The following is a 17,570-nucleotide window of genomic DNA, read 5'->3' on the forward strand; positions in this document are numbered from 1 at the left end:
ATATCGCCCCAATAGATCCACAGATGATGTAGTCTCTATTGCAATCCATACTGCACTTTCCCACCTGGACTGAAGGAACACCTATGATGGGAATGCTATTCATTGACTACAGCTCAGCGTTCAACACCATAGTGCCCTCAAAGCTCATCAATAAGCTAAGGACCCTGGGACTAAACACCTCCCTCTGCAATTGGATCCTGGACTTCCTGACGGGCCGCCCCCAGGTGGTAAGGATAGGTAACAACACATCCACCACGCTGATCCTCAACACAGGGGCCCCTCGGGTGCATGCTCAGCCCCCTCCTGTACTCCCATTTCACTCATGACTGCACGGCCAGGCACGACTCCAACACCACCATTAAATTTGCCGATGCCTAACAGTGGTATGCCTGATCACCGACAACAACGAGACAGCCTATAGGGAGGAGATCAGAGACCTGGCCATGTGGTGCCAGGACAACAACCTCTCCCTCAACGTGATCAAGACAAAGGAGATGATTGTGGACTACAGGAAAAAGAGGACTGAGCACGCCCCCATCCTCATTGACGGGGCTGCAGTGGAGCAGGTTGAGCGCTTCAAGTTCCTTGGTGTCCACATCACCAAAAAACTAACATGGTCCACGCACACCATGACAGTCGGGAAGAGGGCACGACAAAACCTCTTCCCCCTCAGGAGACTGAAAAGATTTGGCATGGGTCCTCAGATCCTCAAAAGGTTCTGCAGCTGCACCATCGAGAGCATCCTGACTGGTTGCATCACTGCCTGGTATGGCAACTGCTCGGCCTCCGACCGCAAGGCACTACTAAGGTTAGTGCGAACGGCCCTGTACATCACTGGGGCCAAGCTTCCTGCCATCCAGGACCTCTATACCAGGCGGTGTCAGAGGAAGGCCCTGAAAATTGTCAAAGACTCCAGCCACCCTAGTCATAGACTGTTCTCTCTGCTACCACACGGCAAGCGTTACCGGAGCGTCAAGTCTAGGTCCAAGAGGCTTCTAAACCGCTTCTACTCCCAAGCCATAAGACTCCTGAACATCTAGTCAAATGGCTACCCAGACTATTCACACCCCCCCCCTTCTCCACACCACTGCCACTCTCTGTTGTCACCTATGCATAGTCACTTTAATTAACTCTACCTACATGGACATACTACCTCAACTAACCGGTGTCCCCGCACACTGACTCTGTACCAGCAGCGCCCTGTATATATTGTTATTTTTTTACTGGGACTGTTTCAAGTTTCCAAGCCGTTTTAATCCAACACACAAGGGAGCGATCCATTTATGGTATTCTTTCCTCCTTAAAACTAGCATCCTTAGTTGCTACATCCATTTTTGGAATTATAAATAAATATATATATATACCCACTGATTCTTGAAGACTATAACTTAGAAATGCCTCATGAGCTTAGTTAAACTTTCATACCCCATCAGAACCCAAAATATAAGCTTGTTTTACTCTGTTTGTAGACAATGTAAATATAAACCAACACTTTATAGCCTCAAAACATGTTTAAAATTATACTTTTGATATCACGGATGGTCAGTCCATCCATAGGTCTGTCTATCAATTTTAGAATGGTTACATTTCTCCGGACCCGTCCCTCCACTTTTTACCTAAACAGGGATGGAGAATCGCTTTGTTATTGTTTCTACTAAAGATTCTAGCTTTAACCCCTTGAGCTGCTAATAAACAAGATGATAAGGGTCTTGTTCCTTAACTTCTCTGTAAGAAGACCACTTCCGAGAAGAAGAGTTTGAGTAAACTAAACTGGAAGGCATTAATGGGTATAGCAAATGTCAACTGTTCCTTGACAACTGTGAGCTGTGAGTGGAAACAAACTGTCAGAGGTGTCTCCTCTCCACCAGACAGTAGAGATACTGTAGCAGGGACTAAGGCTGTTTGAAGTTGAGGGCTTTCCTCCACGGATGTTGTGTGATTGATCCATTGAAGCCATGCTTCACTCTTTCCTTCACTTCATCACTCCCCACTGGTCCTTTGTAAACCGAACCGACAGCACATCCAACTTCATCCTACGTCAACATCCAGATAGATAGAGCACCTCATTTTTAACGACTATCTTTCAACTGCATGACAGTATCATTGTGACTGCCAGGAGTGGAGTCATGGCTCCATTACACATTACAGCCGAGGTATGTTCTGTTCTCTCCATGTAATCAATCACGTTGGAGGAAAACAGAGAGTGTGTGGTTGCTTAGCCTTGAAGCAGTCATCTATTCAGCCGCTCTCTCTGTCATTAGACACTGTGGCTTGGCGAAGGCCCAACGTGCCATGTTTACCTCAGTCCGCCTCCACCCATCTCTCGCTCTGGTACTTTTTCTTGAGGCTGGACAGATTTCCGCTTTGTGTCCTACCAGGTACTTAAAACATGCAAGAGGGGGGCACGAGTGGGTCTAGGGAGGAAGGTTCCAACCTCTTTAGTTTATATTGTCCAAGACCTTGTTTGCCAAATAAGGAAGCATCTGGGCTTAACTTTTCATGTTTTGTAAAAGACTGAGAAGAGGATCACATGCCTGGACAGTTGGATGGAGAATAATAATATTTGAGTAAATAAAGGGTAGTAAGTTAGAATGGTGGGAAACCTGACAGGAATGACTGATTGGACGTGTTTATGACGGCTATTGTTCAACATGCCTTTTCATTTCCCCAGAAACATGAATCATAGTGTTCAATGCAAAAGCTGTCTGTATGTCCCTGTCTTTTACCAGCAACCCCAAAGTGTTCAGATATCTCAAAATGTTGGCTGAACAGTAATGTAAATACCTAAATACCTCACCCATTTCCTCATGAGGATTCATCTTGAAAGAAAATTAAAACTTGCACACTGCGCTTGCCAGTATCACTTCAGTATATTAAGTTTACGTATCAGCCTGACTGCCTTCATCGGAACTTCTTGCTCTTGAGGGTTAATCAAGTATAATCACATCACATCCAGTGTTCGAATTATACATTGAGTTATAATCTCGTCTCATAATCTCATCTAACCACCCTCTTCTTTCGTCTTCCAGACCCAGTCTTCTCAGATACCTGTAAGATCGACAACAAGTTCCTGTCTCTGAACTACCTAGCTGGCTACGTGGAGCCCCAGCCCTCTAAAGGCTGTGTCCTGTCTGGACCAGACCAGGACCAAGAGGTCCACATCATTGAGCTGCAAGCACCCAACTCCAGCAGGTCAGTACTGTAAACCAACACAACCATAACATAACCATAACCAAACACAGCCATAACACAACCATAACACAACCAGAACTCCAGTAGGTCAGTACTGTAGCCCACCACCAGAACCAAAACATAGTCCAACCCAAATAAAGCGCACATTTATCAAGTTTAGGCTGGGTTCCTGGACACAGATTAAGTCTAGTTCTGGACCAAAGAACACTTTCAATGGAGATTCTCTATTGAGCATGCTTTTAGTCCAGCAGTGGGCTTAATCTGTCTCTGGGAAACTGGCTCTTTATGTCAATATGCTAAACATTGTCGATCACACTAACTCTAAATATAAACCTTACTGATCTCAAGAGGTCAGGATGGTTTCTCTCTAGTCTCACTGGTAGTCTGTGTTGGATACCAAGGAAGAGTAGGATAATATTGACCTTTTGAGGTTTTGTTGAGCGCTCTATCTCAGACTCAAAGTCTGGGCGTTAATCATGGGCATTAATATGGAGTTGGTCCCCTCGTTGCTGCTATAACAGCCTCCACTCTTCTGGGAAGGCTTTCCACTAGATGTTGGAACATTGCTGCAGGGACTTGCTTCCATTCAGCCACAAGGGCATTAGTGAGGTCAGGCACTGATGTTGGACGATTAGGCCAGGTTTGCAGTCGGCGTTCCACTTCATCCCAAAGGTGTTAAATGGGGTTGAGGTCAGGGCTCTGTGCAGGCCAGTCAAGTTCTTCCACACCGATCGAGACAAACCATTTCTGTATGGACCTCGCTTTATGCACGGGGACATTGTCATGCTGAAACAGGAAAGGGCCTTCCCCAAACTGTTGCCAAAAAGTTGGAAGCACAGAATCATCCAGAATGTAATTTTATGCTGTAACGTTAAGATTTCCCTTCACTGGCACTAAGGGGCCTAGCCCAAACCATAAAAAACAGCCCCAGACCATTATTCCTCCTCCACCAAACTTTACAGTTGGCACTATGCATTGAAGATCACCATGCGCACTTGTCATTGCGCATGGTGATCTTAGGCTTGCTCAGCCATGGAAACCCATTTCACGAAGCTCACGACGAACAGTTATTGTCCTCAAGTTGCTTCCAGAGGCTGTTTGGAACTCGGTAGTGAGTGTTGCAAGTCAGGACAGAGGATTTTAAGCGTTACGTGCTTCAGCACGTGGCGGTCCCATTCTGTGAGCTTGTGTGGCCTACTACTTCGCGACTGAGCCGTTGTTGCTCCTAGACGTTTCCACTTCACAATAACAGCACTTACAGTTGACCATAGCAGCTCTAGCAGGGCAGAAATTTGACAAACTCACTTTTTGGAAAGGTGGCATCCTATGACAGTGCCACGTTGAAAGTCATTGAGCTCTTCAGTATGGCCATTCTACTGACAATGTTTGTCTATGGAAATTACATGGCTGTGTGCTTGATTTTATACACCTGCCAGCAACAGGTGTGGCTGAAATAGCCGAATCCACTCATTTGAAGGCATGTCCACATGCTTTTGTATACAGAGCATTCGGAAAGGTTTTAGACACTTTGACTTTTTCAAAGTTACAGCCTTATTCTAAAATTGATTAAATAGTTTTTTTCCCCTCATCAATCTACACACAATACCCCATAATGTCAAAGCAAAAACTGTTTTTTTAAAATGTTTGCAACAACAAAAAATAAGGAAATATCGCATTTACATATAGTGGCAAGAAAAGGTATGTGAACCCTTTGGAAATACCTGGATTTCTGCATAAATTGGTCAGAAAATTTGATCTGAATCTTCATCTAGGTCACAACAATAAACAAACACCGCCTGCTTAAACTAATAACACACAAACAATAATACGTTTTCATGTCTTTATTGAAATCACCGTGTAAACATTCACAGTGCAGGGTGGGAAAAGTATGTGAACCATTGGATTTAATAACTGGTTGACCCTCCTTTGGCAGCAATAACCTCAACCAAACATTTTCTGTAGTTGCGGATCAGACCTGCAGGTCAGGAGGAATTTTGGACTATTCCTCTTTACAAAACTGTTTCAGTTCAGCAATATTCTTGAGATGTCTGGTGAACTGGTGAACTGCTCTCTTGTGGTCATGCCACAGCATCTCAATCGGGTTGAGGTCAGGACTCTGACTGCGCCACTCCAGAAGGTGTTTTTTCTTCTGTTGAAGCCATTCTGTTGTTGATTTACTTCTGTGTTTTGTGTCATTGTCCCGTTGCATCACCCAACCTCTGAGCTTCAATTGGCGTACAGATAGCCTAACATTCTCCTGCAAAATGTCTTGATAAACTTGATAAACTTCATTTCCCCGTCGATGATAGCAAGCTGTCCAGGCCCTGAGGCAGCAAAGCAGCCCCAAACCATGATGCTCCCTCCACCATACTTTACAGTTGGGATGAGGTTTTGATGCTGGTGTGCTGTCTTTTTTTCTGCACACATAGTGTTGTGTTCCTTCCAAACAACTCAACTGTAGTTTCCACAGAATATTTTTCCAATAGCGCTGTGGAACATCCAGGTCCACTTTTTCAAACATCAGATGTGCAGCAATGTTTTTTGGGATAGCAGTGGCTTGTTCCGTGGAATCCTCCCATGAACACCATTCTTGTTTAGTGTTTTACGTATCGTAGACTCATCAACAGAGATGTTAGCATGTTCCAGAGATTTCTGTAAGTCTTTAGCTGACACTCTAGGAGTCTTCTTAACCTCATTGATCATTCTGCGCTGTGCTCTTGCAGTCATCTTTGCTGGACGGCCACTCCTAGGGGGAGTAGCAACAGTGCTGAACTTTCTCAATTTATAGACAATTTGTCTTACTGTGGACTGATGAACATAAAGGCTTTTAAATATGCTTTTGTAACCCTTTCCAGCTTTATGCAAGTCAACAATTCTTAATCTTAGGTCTTCTGAGATCTCTTTTGTTTGAGGCATGGTTCACATCAGGCAATGCTTCTTGTGAATAGCAAACTCAGATTTTGTGAGTGTTTTTATAGGGCAAGGCAGCTCTAACCAACACCTCCAATCTCGTCTCATTGATTGGACTCCAGGTTAGCTGACTCCTGACTCCAATTAGCTTTTGGAGAGGTCATTTGCCTAGGGGTTCACATACTTTTGCCATCCTACACTGTGAATGTTTAAGTGATGTATTCAATATAGACAAGATAAATACAATCATTTGTGTGTTATTAGTTTAAACACACTATGTTTGTCTAATTTGATGACCAATTTATGCAGAAATCCAGGTAATTCCAAAGGGTTCACATACTTTTTCTTGACACTAAGTATTCAGACCCTTTATTCAGTACTTTGTTGAAGCACCTTTGTCAGCAATTACAGCCTCGAGTCTTCTTGGGTATGACGCTACAAGCTTGGCTCACCTGTATTTGGGGAGTTTCTCTCATTCTTCTCTGCAGATCCTCTCAAGCTCTGTCAGGTTTTATGGGGAGCGTTGCTGCACAGCTATTTTCAGGTCTCTCCAGAAATGTTAGAACGGGCTCTGGCTGGGCCACTCAAGGACATTCAGAGACTTGTCCCTAAGCCACTCCTGCCTTGTCTTAGCTTTGTGTTTAGGGTCATTGTCCTGTTGGAAGGTGAACCTTCACCCCAGTCTGAGGTCCTGAGCGCTCTGGAGCAGGTTTTCATCAAGGATCTCTCTGTACCTTGCTCCGTTCATCTTTCCCTCGATCCTGGCACCTCTCCCATTCCCTACTGCTGAAAAACATCCCTACAGTATGATGCTGCTACCACCATGCTTCACCGTAGGGATGGTGCCAGGTTTGCTCTAGACGTGACGTTTGGCATTCAGGCCAAAAGTTCAATCTTAGTTTCATCAGACCAGAGAATCTTGTTTCTCATGGTCTGAGTCCTTTAGGTGCCATTTGGCTAACGCCAAGCGGGCTGTCATGTGCCTTTTACTGAGGAGTAGCTTCCGTCTGGCCACTCTATCATAAACGCCTGATTGGTGGAGTGCTGCAGAGATGGTTGTCTTTCTGGAAGGTTCTCACATCTTCACAGAGGAACTCTAGAGCTCTGTCAGAGTGACCATCAGGTTCTTGGTCACCTCCCTGATCAAGGCCCTTCTCCCCCGATTGCTGCTTTTGGCCTGGCGGCCAGCTCTAGGAAGAGTCATGGTGGTTCCAAACTTCTTCCATGTAAGAATGATGGAGGCCACTGTGTTCTTGGGGACCTTAAATCCTGCAGACATGTTTTGGTACACTTCCCCAGATCTGTGCCATGACACAATCCTGTCTCAGAGCTTTACGAACAATTGATTTGTTCTGATGGCTTGGTTTTTGCTTTGATATGCACTGTCAACTGTGGGACCTTATATAGAAAGGTGTGTGCCTTTCCAAATCATATCCAATCTATTGAATTTACCACCGGTGGACTCCAATCAAGTTGCAGAAACGTCTCCAAGGATGATCAATGGAAACAGGATGCAGCAGAACTAAATTTCGAGTCTCATAGGAAAGGATCTGAATACTTATGTAAATAAGGTATTTCAGTTTTTTTGCAAAAAAACCCAACATTATTCTAAAAACCTGTTTTCGCTTTATCATTATGGGGTATTGTGTGTAGATTGATAAGGAAAATGTTTTATTTAAGCCATTTTAGAATAAGACCGTAACGTAACAAAATGTGGAAAAAGTCAAGGGGTCTGAATACTTTCTGAATGCACTGTATATAGTGTAGGTTGGCAACAATTTGGGACGAAACTTCTCGTGGACTGCAGTCTGTATTTCCAGTCTGCCGGGTGATGGCCTCACTCTCCCAGCGGTGTGATTACTCTGTGTACGCATTAAGAGCCCAGAAATACAAGGAATATGGCAATCATGATGTATTTCACCATACGGCTGCTATGTGGTCTGGTCTGCTACGCACATGTCTTCCTCTTTCTGGGAATACTTCCAGTTTCTTAATCAGTTGGCCAGACAGAGGGAAGGCATGTAAATACTGAGTATTTTGGGTCTTCTAAAACTCTTATGGCTCTCTCCTGGCTGGCTCTCTTTTCCCTTCTCTGTCTCTCTCTCTCTATTTCCCTCCCTGAGCAGTGCATTCCAGGTGGATGTGATTGTAGATCTGAGACCACTGGAGGCAGATGTTCCATTGAAACGTAACGTCGTGCTGCTGCTGAAGTGTGAGAAGTCTGTCAACTGGGTCGTCAAGGCTCACAGCGTCATCGGCAAACTGGACGTGGTGGTACGTAACACTGAATCTGAACGCTACGGAGAAATGTTTTGTTTCTAAATAAAAATACTTATATTTTCAGTAACCTGCAAACTGGACTTGGTTGGTGCGTGACTCAAAACGTCACTCTGAACGTAACAAACACAGCCCTTCTATTCATGGAGTGCACCTCCTTCACTCGGTCGCTTCATGCCATTTGTTATGATCTTTCTCAAGCTGTTCTCTGCCATAGTGGTGCCCGAAAGTCTAGTTGTGCCCAGTCATTCTGAACGGGGGCTATTAACTGTTACGTCTAAATGTCACCATAGTGGCCTGGAATACTATCAATCTGACGACATCACAATGATGACAAAGGTTTTCCTACTAATTATTTGCCTCCTTTTGGAATGTTTTTGTATTTCCCAGCCACTGTAATGCCATTTTGCTAAAATATTCATCAGCGCCAATTGACAATGCTCAGTCGGGCGTCAGTCCTAAAACGAATGTTCAAAGCAATAGTGGCAAAACGTGCAGCTCATGAATAATAGGAAGGTGCTGCTTTGACCTAAATAAAACATTTTTCAGTAGTTGCACTTTATTTAATGGCCAACTCCAGAGACCCAAGACTCCATTCCTCAGGTTTATAGCAAACCAAGTGGCAAGACTGCTATTGAGTGTTTTCTTTTCGAATTGAGTAGTTCAACTTTCAGATGTTAACTGCCAAGATCTTTTTTCACAGTCTCAGTAACACATCACAATCAGAGGAAGTTGGTGGCACCTTAATTGGGGAGGACGGACTCGTGGTAATGGCTGGAGTGGAATCAGTCGAATGGTATCAAGTACATCAAACACATGGTTTCCATGTGTTTGATGCCATTCCATTTGCTCCGTTCCAGACATTATTATGAGCCGTCCTCCCCTCAGCAGCCTCCACTGATCACAATGGCACGAATGGTATTTGGGGAGACAGGCAGAGGATCCATGTCACAACACATGACTAGACAAGCACAGTGGACAGACAGGCATGTCACCACTTTTCGCCGATGACCAATACATTTGTCACAATCCGAGGAGTGTTGAAGTGGCACCTGGTTTCAGCCTGCCTGCAGGGGAGGGAGGGAGAGAGCGAGGGATAAAGAGAGGAACTGTGAAATATCATGCTGACAGCTCCAAGGGTTGTCATCGTATTGAATGAGGGGGAAGAGAGGAAGAGGGGAGGAGGGGAGGCGATACATTTTCATAGGCCAGGTTCGCACAAACTGTATTTTCATTGTGCTCACAGCCTCACACAGCCTGACCTGTTTGCCGTCCATCATAATGTGAATGATGAGCGTTGCTGGCTGCAGGCCCTGTTTGCATCCTAAATAGCACCCTATTCCCTATCTCTGTGGATTGCACTGCAGACACAGTGACAACACAATCACTTCCCAAATACTGTGTAATACCTCAGTGACTGGCTATCTGTCTGTAGAATTGAAATATTGTGTCATACTTGTTAACATTGACACCCACACACACTGTGGTCGTGTATATACTTTTTAAAAAAAGAATTGACTAAATCTGTTCTAGTCATTGAAAAACACACTATTTTACAAGGCTTACACTAAGGGCGATTTATTTGGTTTTAGGTTAACAGTAGGACATTATCCAATGACCATATTTGCTCTGGCATTGCATGTTTACCTCCCACTTACATCAGTCTAGACATGTATGTTAAAAAACTAAATAGACCATTTACTAATATCCGAAGTCATAATGAGAGATGGCTCTTATACCTTTGGCACATAGCCATTAGATACCTAGTAGATATGAAAGGTGTTTTGCCTATTAATGAAAAAAGTGACATTGACACAATTTAGGCTAAACCAACCTGGCCTGACCTTCGCTCTATCTTCTCTACGAGTGCTGCGTAGGTCTGTTCCACGGTCCCGATGCTATGCTAACTGCTGATCTCAGTGGAGGTGTGTTGTGTTGTCTTATGGGCTCTAGATACCTGCTTCTCTGGATTGGTTCCACACTCTGTAACAGTGATCCTCATGCAGGCAGACTGTGTGTGTGTGCCTCTGCCAGTCCATGACTCTGCACTTCTCCCAGTCAGCCAGCTCAGTTCAGTCTGCATCCCAAATGGCACCCTATTCCTTATGCAGTGCACTACTTTTGACCAGTGCACTACTTTTGGTCAAAAGTAGTGCAGTAAATAGGGAATAGGGTTCCATTTGGGATGCAGACGCATGCTCAGCCCCATCCACTGCCTGCCTGCCAGCCTGGCTGTTTGTACAGCTGCCCTTTAGGCTGTCACTGAATCAATCAGACCAGCAGAGCAGGGCTACAGTTGGCTACAGTAGTGGGCTACGCTAAGAGAAACATTAGGGGGAGTAGGGGACCGGAAACTGGGAACACATGTCAGCGATGTGCTGTGCTGCTGACCTACAGTTTACTGTACTGCGAAATTACTAGCCTGGTCCCATATCTGTTGGCATGACATGACATTTGGCATGCCCATGAATGACCATAGGATTTAGCAAGACAGCACAAATATCTGGGACCAGGCTAGGAAATTACAGGCCAGGGCATGACATAAAGTACAGTACTGAACTCAGAACAGCATAAATCATTGGGAGGAGTTCAGTTATGATAGATCAGATTTGTTTTTCACTTCTGGTTTTGATTTCTGAGTTTAGAACCCGTTAATCCATCTAGGACCAAAGAAAACTGAAACTGCACAGTATCATAGCAAGGGTTTCATTGACAAAATGCTTACTTAATGCTGTGTGTGTGAGAGTGTGTGCATGTGAGTGTGATCGTGAGTGTGCTTGCCTGCATGAGCATGCATGTGTGTCCCAGTATAAATATCTGTCTTTGGGAACCAGCCACTGTGTCAGAGTGAATATCTCAAAACAGAGAATGTCAGCTATGTATGTGATATGATAGCCTCATAAAATCAAAGCGTTGCTAGCTACTGTCAGAGGATTGGCCACAGCTCTGCTCCTGCTCCAGGGGACAGAGGGGAGTTGCATCCCAAATGGCACCCTACTACTTATATACTGCACTACTTCTCATCAGAGACCTATGAGCCTTGGGGAAAAGAAGGACACTAAATAGGGAATATGATGCCATTTTGGACAGAGTGGATCTGTGGGAAATGTCTTTGGGAAGGGATTAGCCCTCCTCACATTATGCAGCATGGAACACTGGGGAACTAATGAGGAATTCTGGTAGAAATCTGACACATTAGACTTAGTCCCACAATTGATCAGGCTTTTTGTGTGTGTGTGTGTGTGTGTGTGTGTGTGTGTGTGTGTGTGTGTGTGTGTGTGTGTGTGTGTGTGTGTGTGTGTGTGTGTGTGTGTGTGTGTGTGTGTGTGTGTGTGTGTGTGTGTGTGTGTGTGTGTGTGTGTGTGTGTGTGTGTGTGTGTGCGTGTGTGTGTGCGTGCGTGACTCTTCACCACTGCTACATTGGTCAGGGCCTTTCCATGCCGAGACCTAAAATGTCTCTTTTGACTTTGATTCTTTCAAGATATGAGAGTAAAATTAATATTCTCACACTTTCATTGTGGGTTGTGGTCACGCCGGCTTTTGAAGCTCTATAGTGAAGTTTTACAATTTCATACAGTCAGACAAAGGAAATGAAACCAACATAGACCTAGAGATTACTGGTAAATGCTGCTAACTACAAAAGAAGAAAGCACCCACTTTGGTTTGTGTAAGACTGATGACGGCAAGGGCCTCCCGAGTGGCGCAGCGGTCTAAGGCACTGCATTGCCGTGCTGAGGCGTCACTACAGACTCGGGTTCGATCCCACGATGTGTCACAGCCGGCCGTGACTGAGAGACCCACGAGGCAGCGGACAATTGGCCCAGCGCTGTCCAGGTTAGGGGAGGGTTTGGCTCATTGTACTCTAGCGACTCCTTGTGGCGCGCCGGGCACATTCAAGCAGACTTCGGTCGTCAGTTTCCTCCGACACGTTGGTGCGGCTGACTTCCGGGTTAAGCAAGCAGTGTGTCAAGAAGCAGTACGGCTTGGCAGGGTCGTGTTTCGGAGGACGCATGACTCTCGACCTTCGCCTCTCCCGAGTCCGTAGGGGAGTTGCAGCGATGGGACAAGACTGTAACTACCAATTGGATACCACGAAATTGGGGAGAAAAAGGGGTAAAGGTAAAATAAAAAAAGACATTAAAAAAAGACTGACGACAGCAGGTAGCTAGCTTACCAGTTAATAGTGTTGGTCCAGTAATCGAAAGGTCGCTGGTTTGAATCCCCGAGCCGACTAGGTGAAAAATCTGTTGACGTGCCCTTGAGCAAGGCACTTAACGCTAAGTGTTTGCTAAATGACTAAAATGTTCATGCTGCTGTGTAAGATATGGTTTATATGGTTGTGATGTTCTGTTTCTCAGAAGAAGAAATTAGAGCAGTTTTTTCTTTGTTGATAACTGATAAGATTACATTGATTAAAAACTCCTTGAATCAAATCAATTGCTGGTAGTTTTGCCTCTACCAATATTTCCATATGATTTACAGTATAGGCTACTAAACCTGTTAATTCCTATTTTTTCCTCAATAGACGTCAGATACCATCAGTCTGAGTCCCAACACAGAGAGGCTGATGGAGGTGTCTAAGACCCCCAAACACCACCTCCCATCTGGCTCTCAGGCCCTGATCAAGTGGGCAGAGGAGCATAGCTATGGACCGGTCACCTCCTACACCCACACCCCTGTGGCTAACACCTTCAACCTGAGGCTCAGGGAGCCAGGTAAGACACGCCAGGCCTTTTATATTAGACTCAGATTTGTGTTCCAGTACTTGACTGTAATTAAACTAATACGGTAGATGTTGTCATGTATGACAAACAGACCTAGGTTTAGTCAATTCAATAAAGATATCTACAATGTAAATAAATGAGCTATGCTTTGATTTATTCCCATTTTTCATGAGCATACATCGTTAGAAATGTATTTAACTGTTAAATAATGAATGTCTACCACAGACCATCACAGTTTAACTGTTCTTAAAAAGACAATATCATCAAAACTTTGGCCAGATTCTGCTCTGTGCATTTTCCATGGCTCTAAAACCACCAGATGACACTTTAACAGAGGCCCCTGTCTCTGTCTCTCTGTCTGTCTGTCTCTCTGTCTCTCTCTCTTTCTCTCTTTGTCTCTCGCTTTGTCTCTTTGTCTCTGTCTCTGTCTCTCTGTTTCTCTCACTCTCTTGCTCTGTCTCTCTCTCTCTCTCTCTCTCCCCCTCCTTTCTCTGTGTGTGTGTGTGTGTGTGTGTTTGTGTGTGTGCATGCATGGTGTAGGTGTCTGTGAGTGTACACACGTGTACGTGCGTTTGTGTCTGTGACTAAAGTTGACTGTAATTAAACTAATACGGTAGATCATGTATGACAAACAGACCTAGGTTTAGTCAATTCAATAAAGATATCTACGATATAAATAAATTAGCTATGCTTTGATTTATATGCATTTCTCATGGCTATATATTGTTATAATGTATTTAACTGTTAAATAATGAATGTCTACCATAGACCATCACAGTTTAACTGTTCTTATGAAGACAATATCGCCAGAACTTGGGCCAGTTTCTGCTCTGTGCAATTTCCATGGCTCTAAAACCACCAGATGACACTTTAACAGTCTCTCTCTCTCTCTCTCTCTCTCTCTCTCTCTCTCTCTCTCTCTCTCTCTCTCTCTCTCTCTCTCTTCTCTCTCTCTCTCTCTCTCTCTCTCTCTCTCTCTCTCTCTCTTCAGTCTGTGAGTGTACGCACATGTTTGTGTGTTTGGCTCTGTGACTAAAATTTGTGTGTTCTGTGACTTCCAGATGTGCTAGATCCCCTGGACTCCGTGTTCCTTCCAGACCTGTCTATCCTGTGGGACACCAACCCCCTCCTGTCTGGTGGCCCAGGGGGTGCTGCCTCGCGCTCCGGTGGCCTGCCCTTCCCCTTTCCCCCACCCAAGGAGCATGGCCTGCCCTGGCTGGGAGGGGAGCAGGGTGGGGAGCCTGAGGAGCAGCAGGGGACCCTCAGTGTGGGGCTCAGTGTTCAGTGTGAGGAGAACAGGATGGTGGTCAGCATCGACAGAGAGAGTCTGCAGGTGAGTGGATGGATAGTGTACTGTAGTAGACAGCCAACTGGTTTATCACTATGACTAATTGTGTCTGCAATAGAGGACAGGCTTGGTTTATCTCTGAGTCTTCCTCTTTACGTAATAGTGACTGGTATGGAGTTGAATGAATTGTGTGTATTTTCAACGAGTGTATGTGTGTGTGTGTGTGTGTGTGTGTGTGTGTGTGTGTGTGTGTGTGTGCATGCGTGCCCTACAGTGAAGCAGGCAGAACACAACAGACCACATCATAGTGTATTAAAACCCACACTGCAATTAGGGATATTTATGGTTAGAGTTGGACCATCCTGTGGTTTTTATGTCTTCCGGGGAACTTAATATCACACCGAGAAGTAGTCTGTGCTGTATAGTGGCATAGTGAAGTCTAATGCCAATGAAGTATAGTGCCACATTGTGTCTCAGCAACCTCTTCTGACAGTAGTGAGATGATTGTTGATCATGATTTTTATTTTATTGCAAATATTATAGATTATTGATTGACATTACATTGTTTTTCTTTCAGTTTTTTAAGACTTTATTAATTGACTTTATATTACTTACGTTTGTCTCTTTCCTCAGGCCAGTGGTTATGGTAATGCCAACCTGACTCTTCAAGACCCAGAATGCAAAGCGACGGTTAACTCCACCCACTACACCCTAGAGACGCCATTGGAGGGCTGTCAGACCACCAAGTACCCCATGCACCCCAGCTCTATGGTCCTCTACATCAACTCAGTGAGTACCACACACAATGGCTATAGCATCTACAAAAACGAATCGAGGGCCAGTTTCCCAGATGCTAGCCTTGCGTTACCATACTCCCAAGTCTTGTGAAGCTTGAACATTTAAGCTACCTGGACCCAAATAAGCCTACTCTTGGACTGAAAAAGAAGGTTCAATGGAATATCTCCATTTAAAATAGTTTTTAGTCCAGAATTAGGATAAATCTGGGTCTGGGAAACCAGCCCTGTGAGTGCTGTATCCCCCAACCCTAGCCTGTTACTCTGAACAATGGTATAATCACTTATCTCTGTTGAAAGCATGGGAGAAGCACCCAGGGAAACATTTAGGACAACACTATGAAAATGTTATGAGGTTCAGTATTAGCGTCAAACCCTTTCTGAGCAGAGTTTATCATTAACATGGAATGCAACATGTGCTTTCACTAACAACCAACGATAAATCACTTCTCCGCGGATCTATTAAATTATTTTCGTAGCAAATTTAGTACAAGTTACAAAACACATTTGTGTCCAAATACAGATTAGAAATACCAGGCACACACCCACATTTCTCAGACCCCTATGGTCAAAACAAATTAATCTTCATTTATCTGTTTCTCAATATATCAAAGCCCCATATCCTAGTATGGTCCTTGTTTGTCCCATCCTACAATAAGGTGTTTTAATTACTTATCTACACACCAGCAGGAATAAATTAAATGGCAATGATAATAATTCACCTAATTTAGCCCGTGTCCTCCAGCCCTAACTCACTAATGACCCTGTGAACGTCTGAAGTACACAGCAGGCTTCCCGTGTTTCTTTAAACTGACAAAATGAGACATATGCTTCACGGGGTCTGCCTGAGAGAGGTCTGGACTGTTGAAATCTCTGGACGTTCCCACGTTTTAATTCCAGCTCATCTGTTGCAGAATGTTTTGGCAGCTAGATTCAGATCAGAGCCCTGTCACTGGTGCCCTGGGCCCTTGAATGAAGCAACACCATTCACACAGACAATTATTAGAAAATAGTTTGGCGCCGATCACTGGGAAAGTGTCCTGGGGTGTGTCTCATATGGCTCCCTATTCCCTATATAGTGCACTGCTTTTTTACCAGAGCCCTGACAAAGTTAGTGCTTTATAAAGGGAATAGCTAGGGTGCCATTTGGTACGCATACTGTATCTGAACTGTGTGTTCACTGATGTGTTCAACTCCGCTGTGGTTGACATCCAGATCCTGATAAGTCATGCTGAGCCTAAGGATGGGAGTGGTGGTCCCCCAGATGACGAGGATCGAGAGTCCGGAGACGTGACCTTCCCTGGGGAGGCAGAGGAGCTGGAGAGGGCTGCTTTCCTGGAGCACACCACGGATCCTGATCACAGATCCTCCATTCTGGTAAGACATCTATAATATATTTCGATTCTATATGACTCACTCTCTCTCAGGGCCAGAACGCAGGTCATCCGTTCTGGTAAGACATTTAGCTATATGACTCTCAATTATTATTATTTTTTAAACATTAGGTCTCCCTCGAAAAAGAGGTTGGTTTTTAACCTCAAGGGAGTTTATTCTGGTTAAATTGAGGCTAAATGAAAAAGGAATTAAGAGTGCAGCATTGAATGACAGGGCCTGCCTGGGTTTGGGAGAGCTAGGAGTCAAGACCAGACCACTAATCACAAATAAATTGACTCCCATCTTATAGATGGCGCCGTACTATATGGCTGCCGTCGTGCGTGCGCCGACCCAATTTACTCTTTTGTTATTTTATTTTTTTTGTGACTTTTTTTGCAAAAAATGTATCCTCTGAACATCAGATCGGCAGTTACTATCCTCAATTCCGGCTTCAACTTTGATTTATCTGCCTTGGGCTATTTGTTTAATTCCTACCCAATTTATATATTTTTTTGATTGGCTCGTTTCTCCTTCTCCATCCAGTTCAACTGTTTTGATTGGCTGTCTCTCCTTCTCTGTCCCCCTCCCCCAGTTCAACTGCACCTACAGGAAGAACCAGAAGACGCTAGGAGGATCAGGATCATCAGGATCCTTTTCCCACTTCGCCCCGGCAGCTAAGGAACCAGTCAGAACCGACGTGATGTTCAACATGGAGCTGTACAGCAGCCAACTCTTCCGCTATCCATCAACCCAGGCCTTCCACACCGTTTCCAAAAATAAACAGGTCTTTGTAGAGGTAAATGGAGCAGTGAACTACTACAAACGCACTGTACCAGGCTGGCTGTAACCGTTTGGAATATACTGAAGTAATACATTGTGTCTGTTGTATTTTTCGGCTGTTTGTGATTCGCTCAGATGAAGATAGTTAGTAGGCTAGTATCCAGATGTTAGGACCTGAATTGTCGGAGCGATTTCACAAGTTGTGTGTGTTCGTGTTTCTGTCTCTCTTAG

General features: G+C 44.5%; 1 protein-coding gene across 1 annotated transcript in view; it reads left to right on the forward strand.

The window, feature by feature from the left end:
• Positions 1-17,570, forward strand: part of LOC115192339 (transforming growth factor beta receptor type 3) — a 139,583-nt gene that overhangs the window by 95,426 nt on the left and 26,587 nt on the right. The window contains exons 6-12 of the mRNA XM_029750723.1: positions 3,030-3,192; positions 8,229-8,376; positions 12,905-13,094; positions 14,165-14,436; positions 15,025-15,180; positions 16,401-16,562; positions 17,152-17,355. Coding sequence (XP_029606583.1) covers positions 3,030-3,192; positions 8,229-8,376; positions 12,905-13,094; positions 14,165-14,436; positions 15,025-15,180; positions 16,401-16,562; positions 17,152-17,355 — 1,295 coding nt within the window. The remainder of the gene's footprint in view (positions 1-3,029; positions 3,193-8,228; positions 8,377-12,904; positions 13,095-14,164; positions 14,437-15,024; positions 15,181-16,400; positions 16,563-17,151; positions 17,356-17,570) is intronic.

This window comes from Salmo trutta, chromosome 4 (genome assembly GCF_901001165.1).
Source record: "Salmo trutta chromosome 4, fSalTru1.1, whole genome shotgun sequence".
Classification (NCBI taxonomy): Eukaryota; Metazoa; Chordata; class Actinopteri; order Salmoniformes; family Salmonidae; genus Salmo; species Salmo trutta.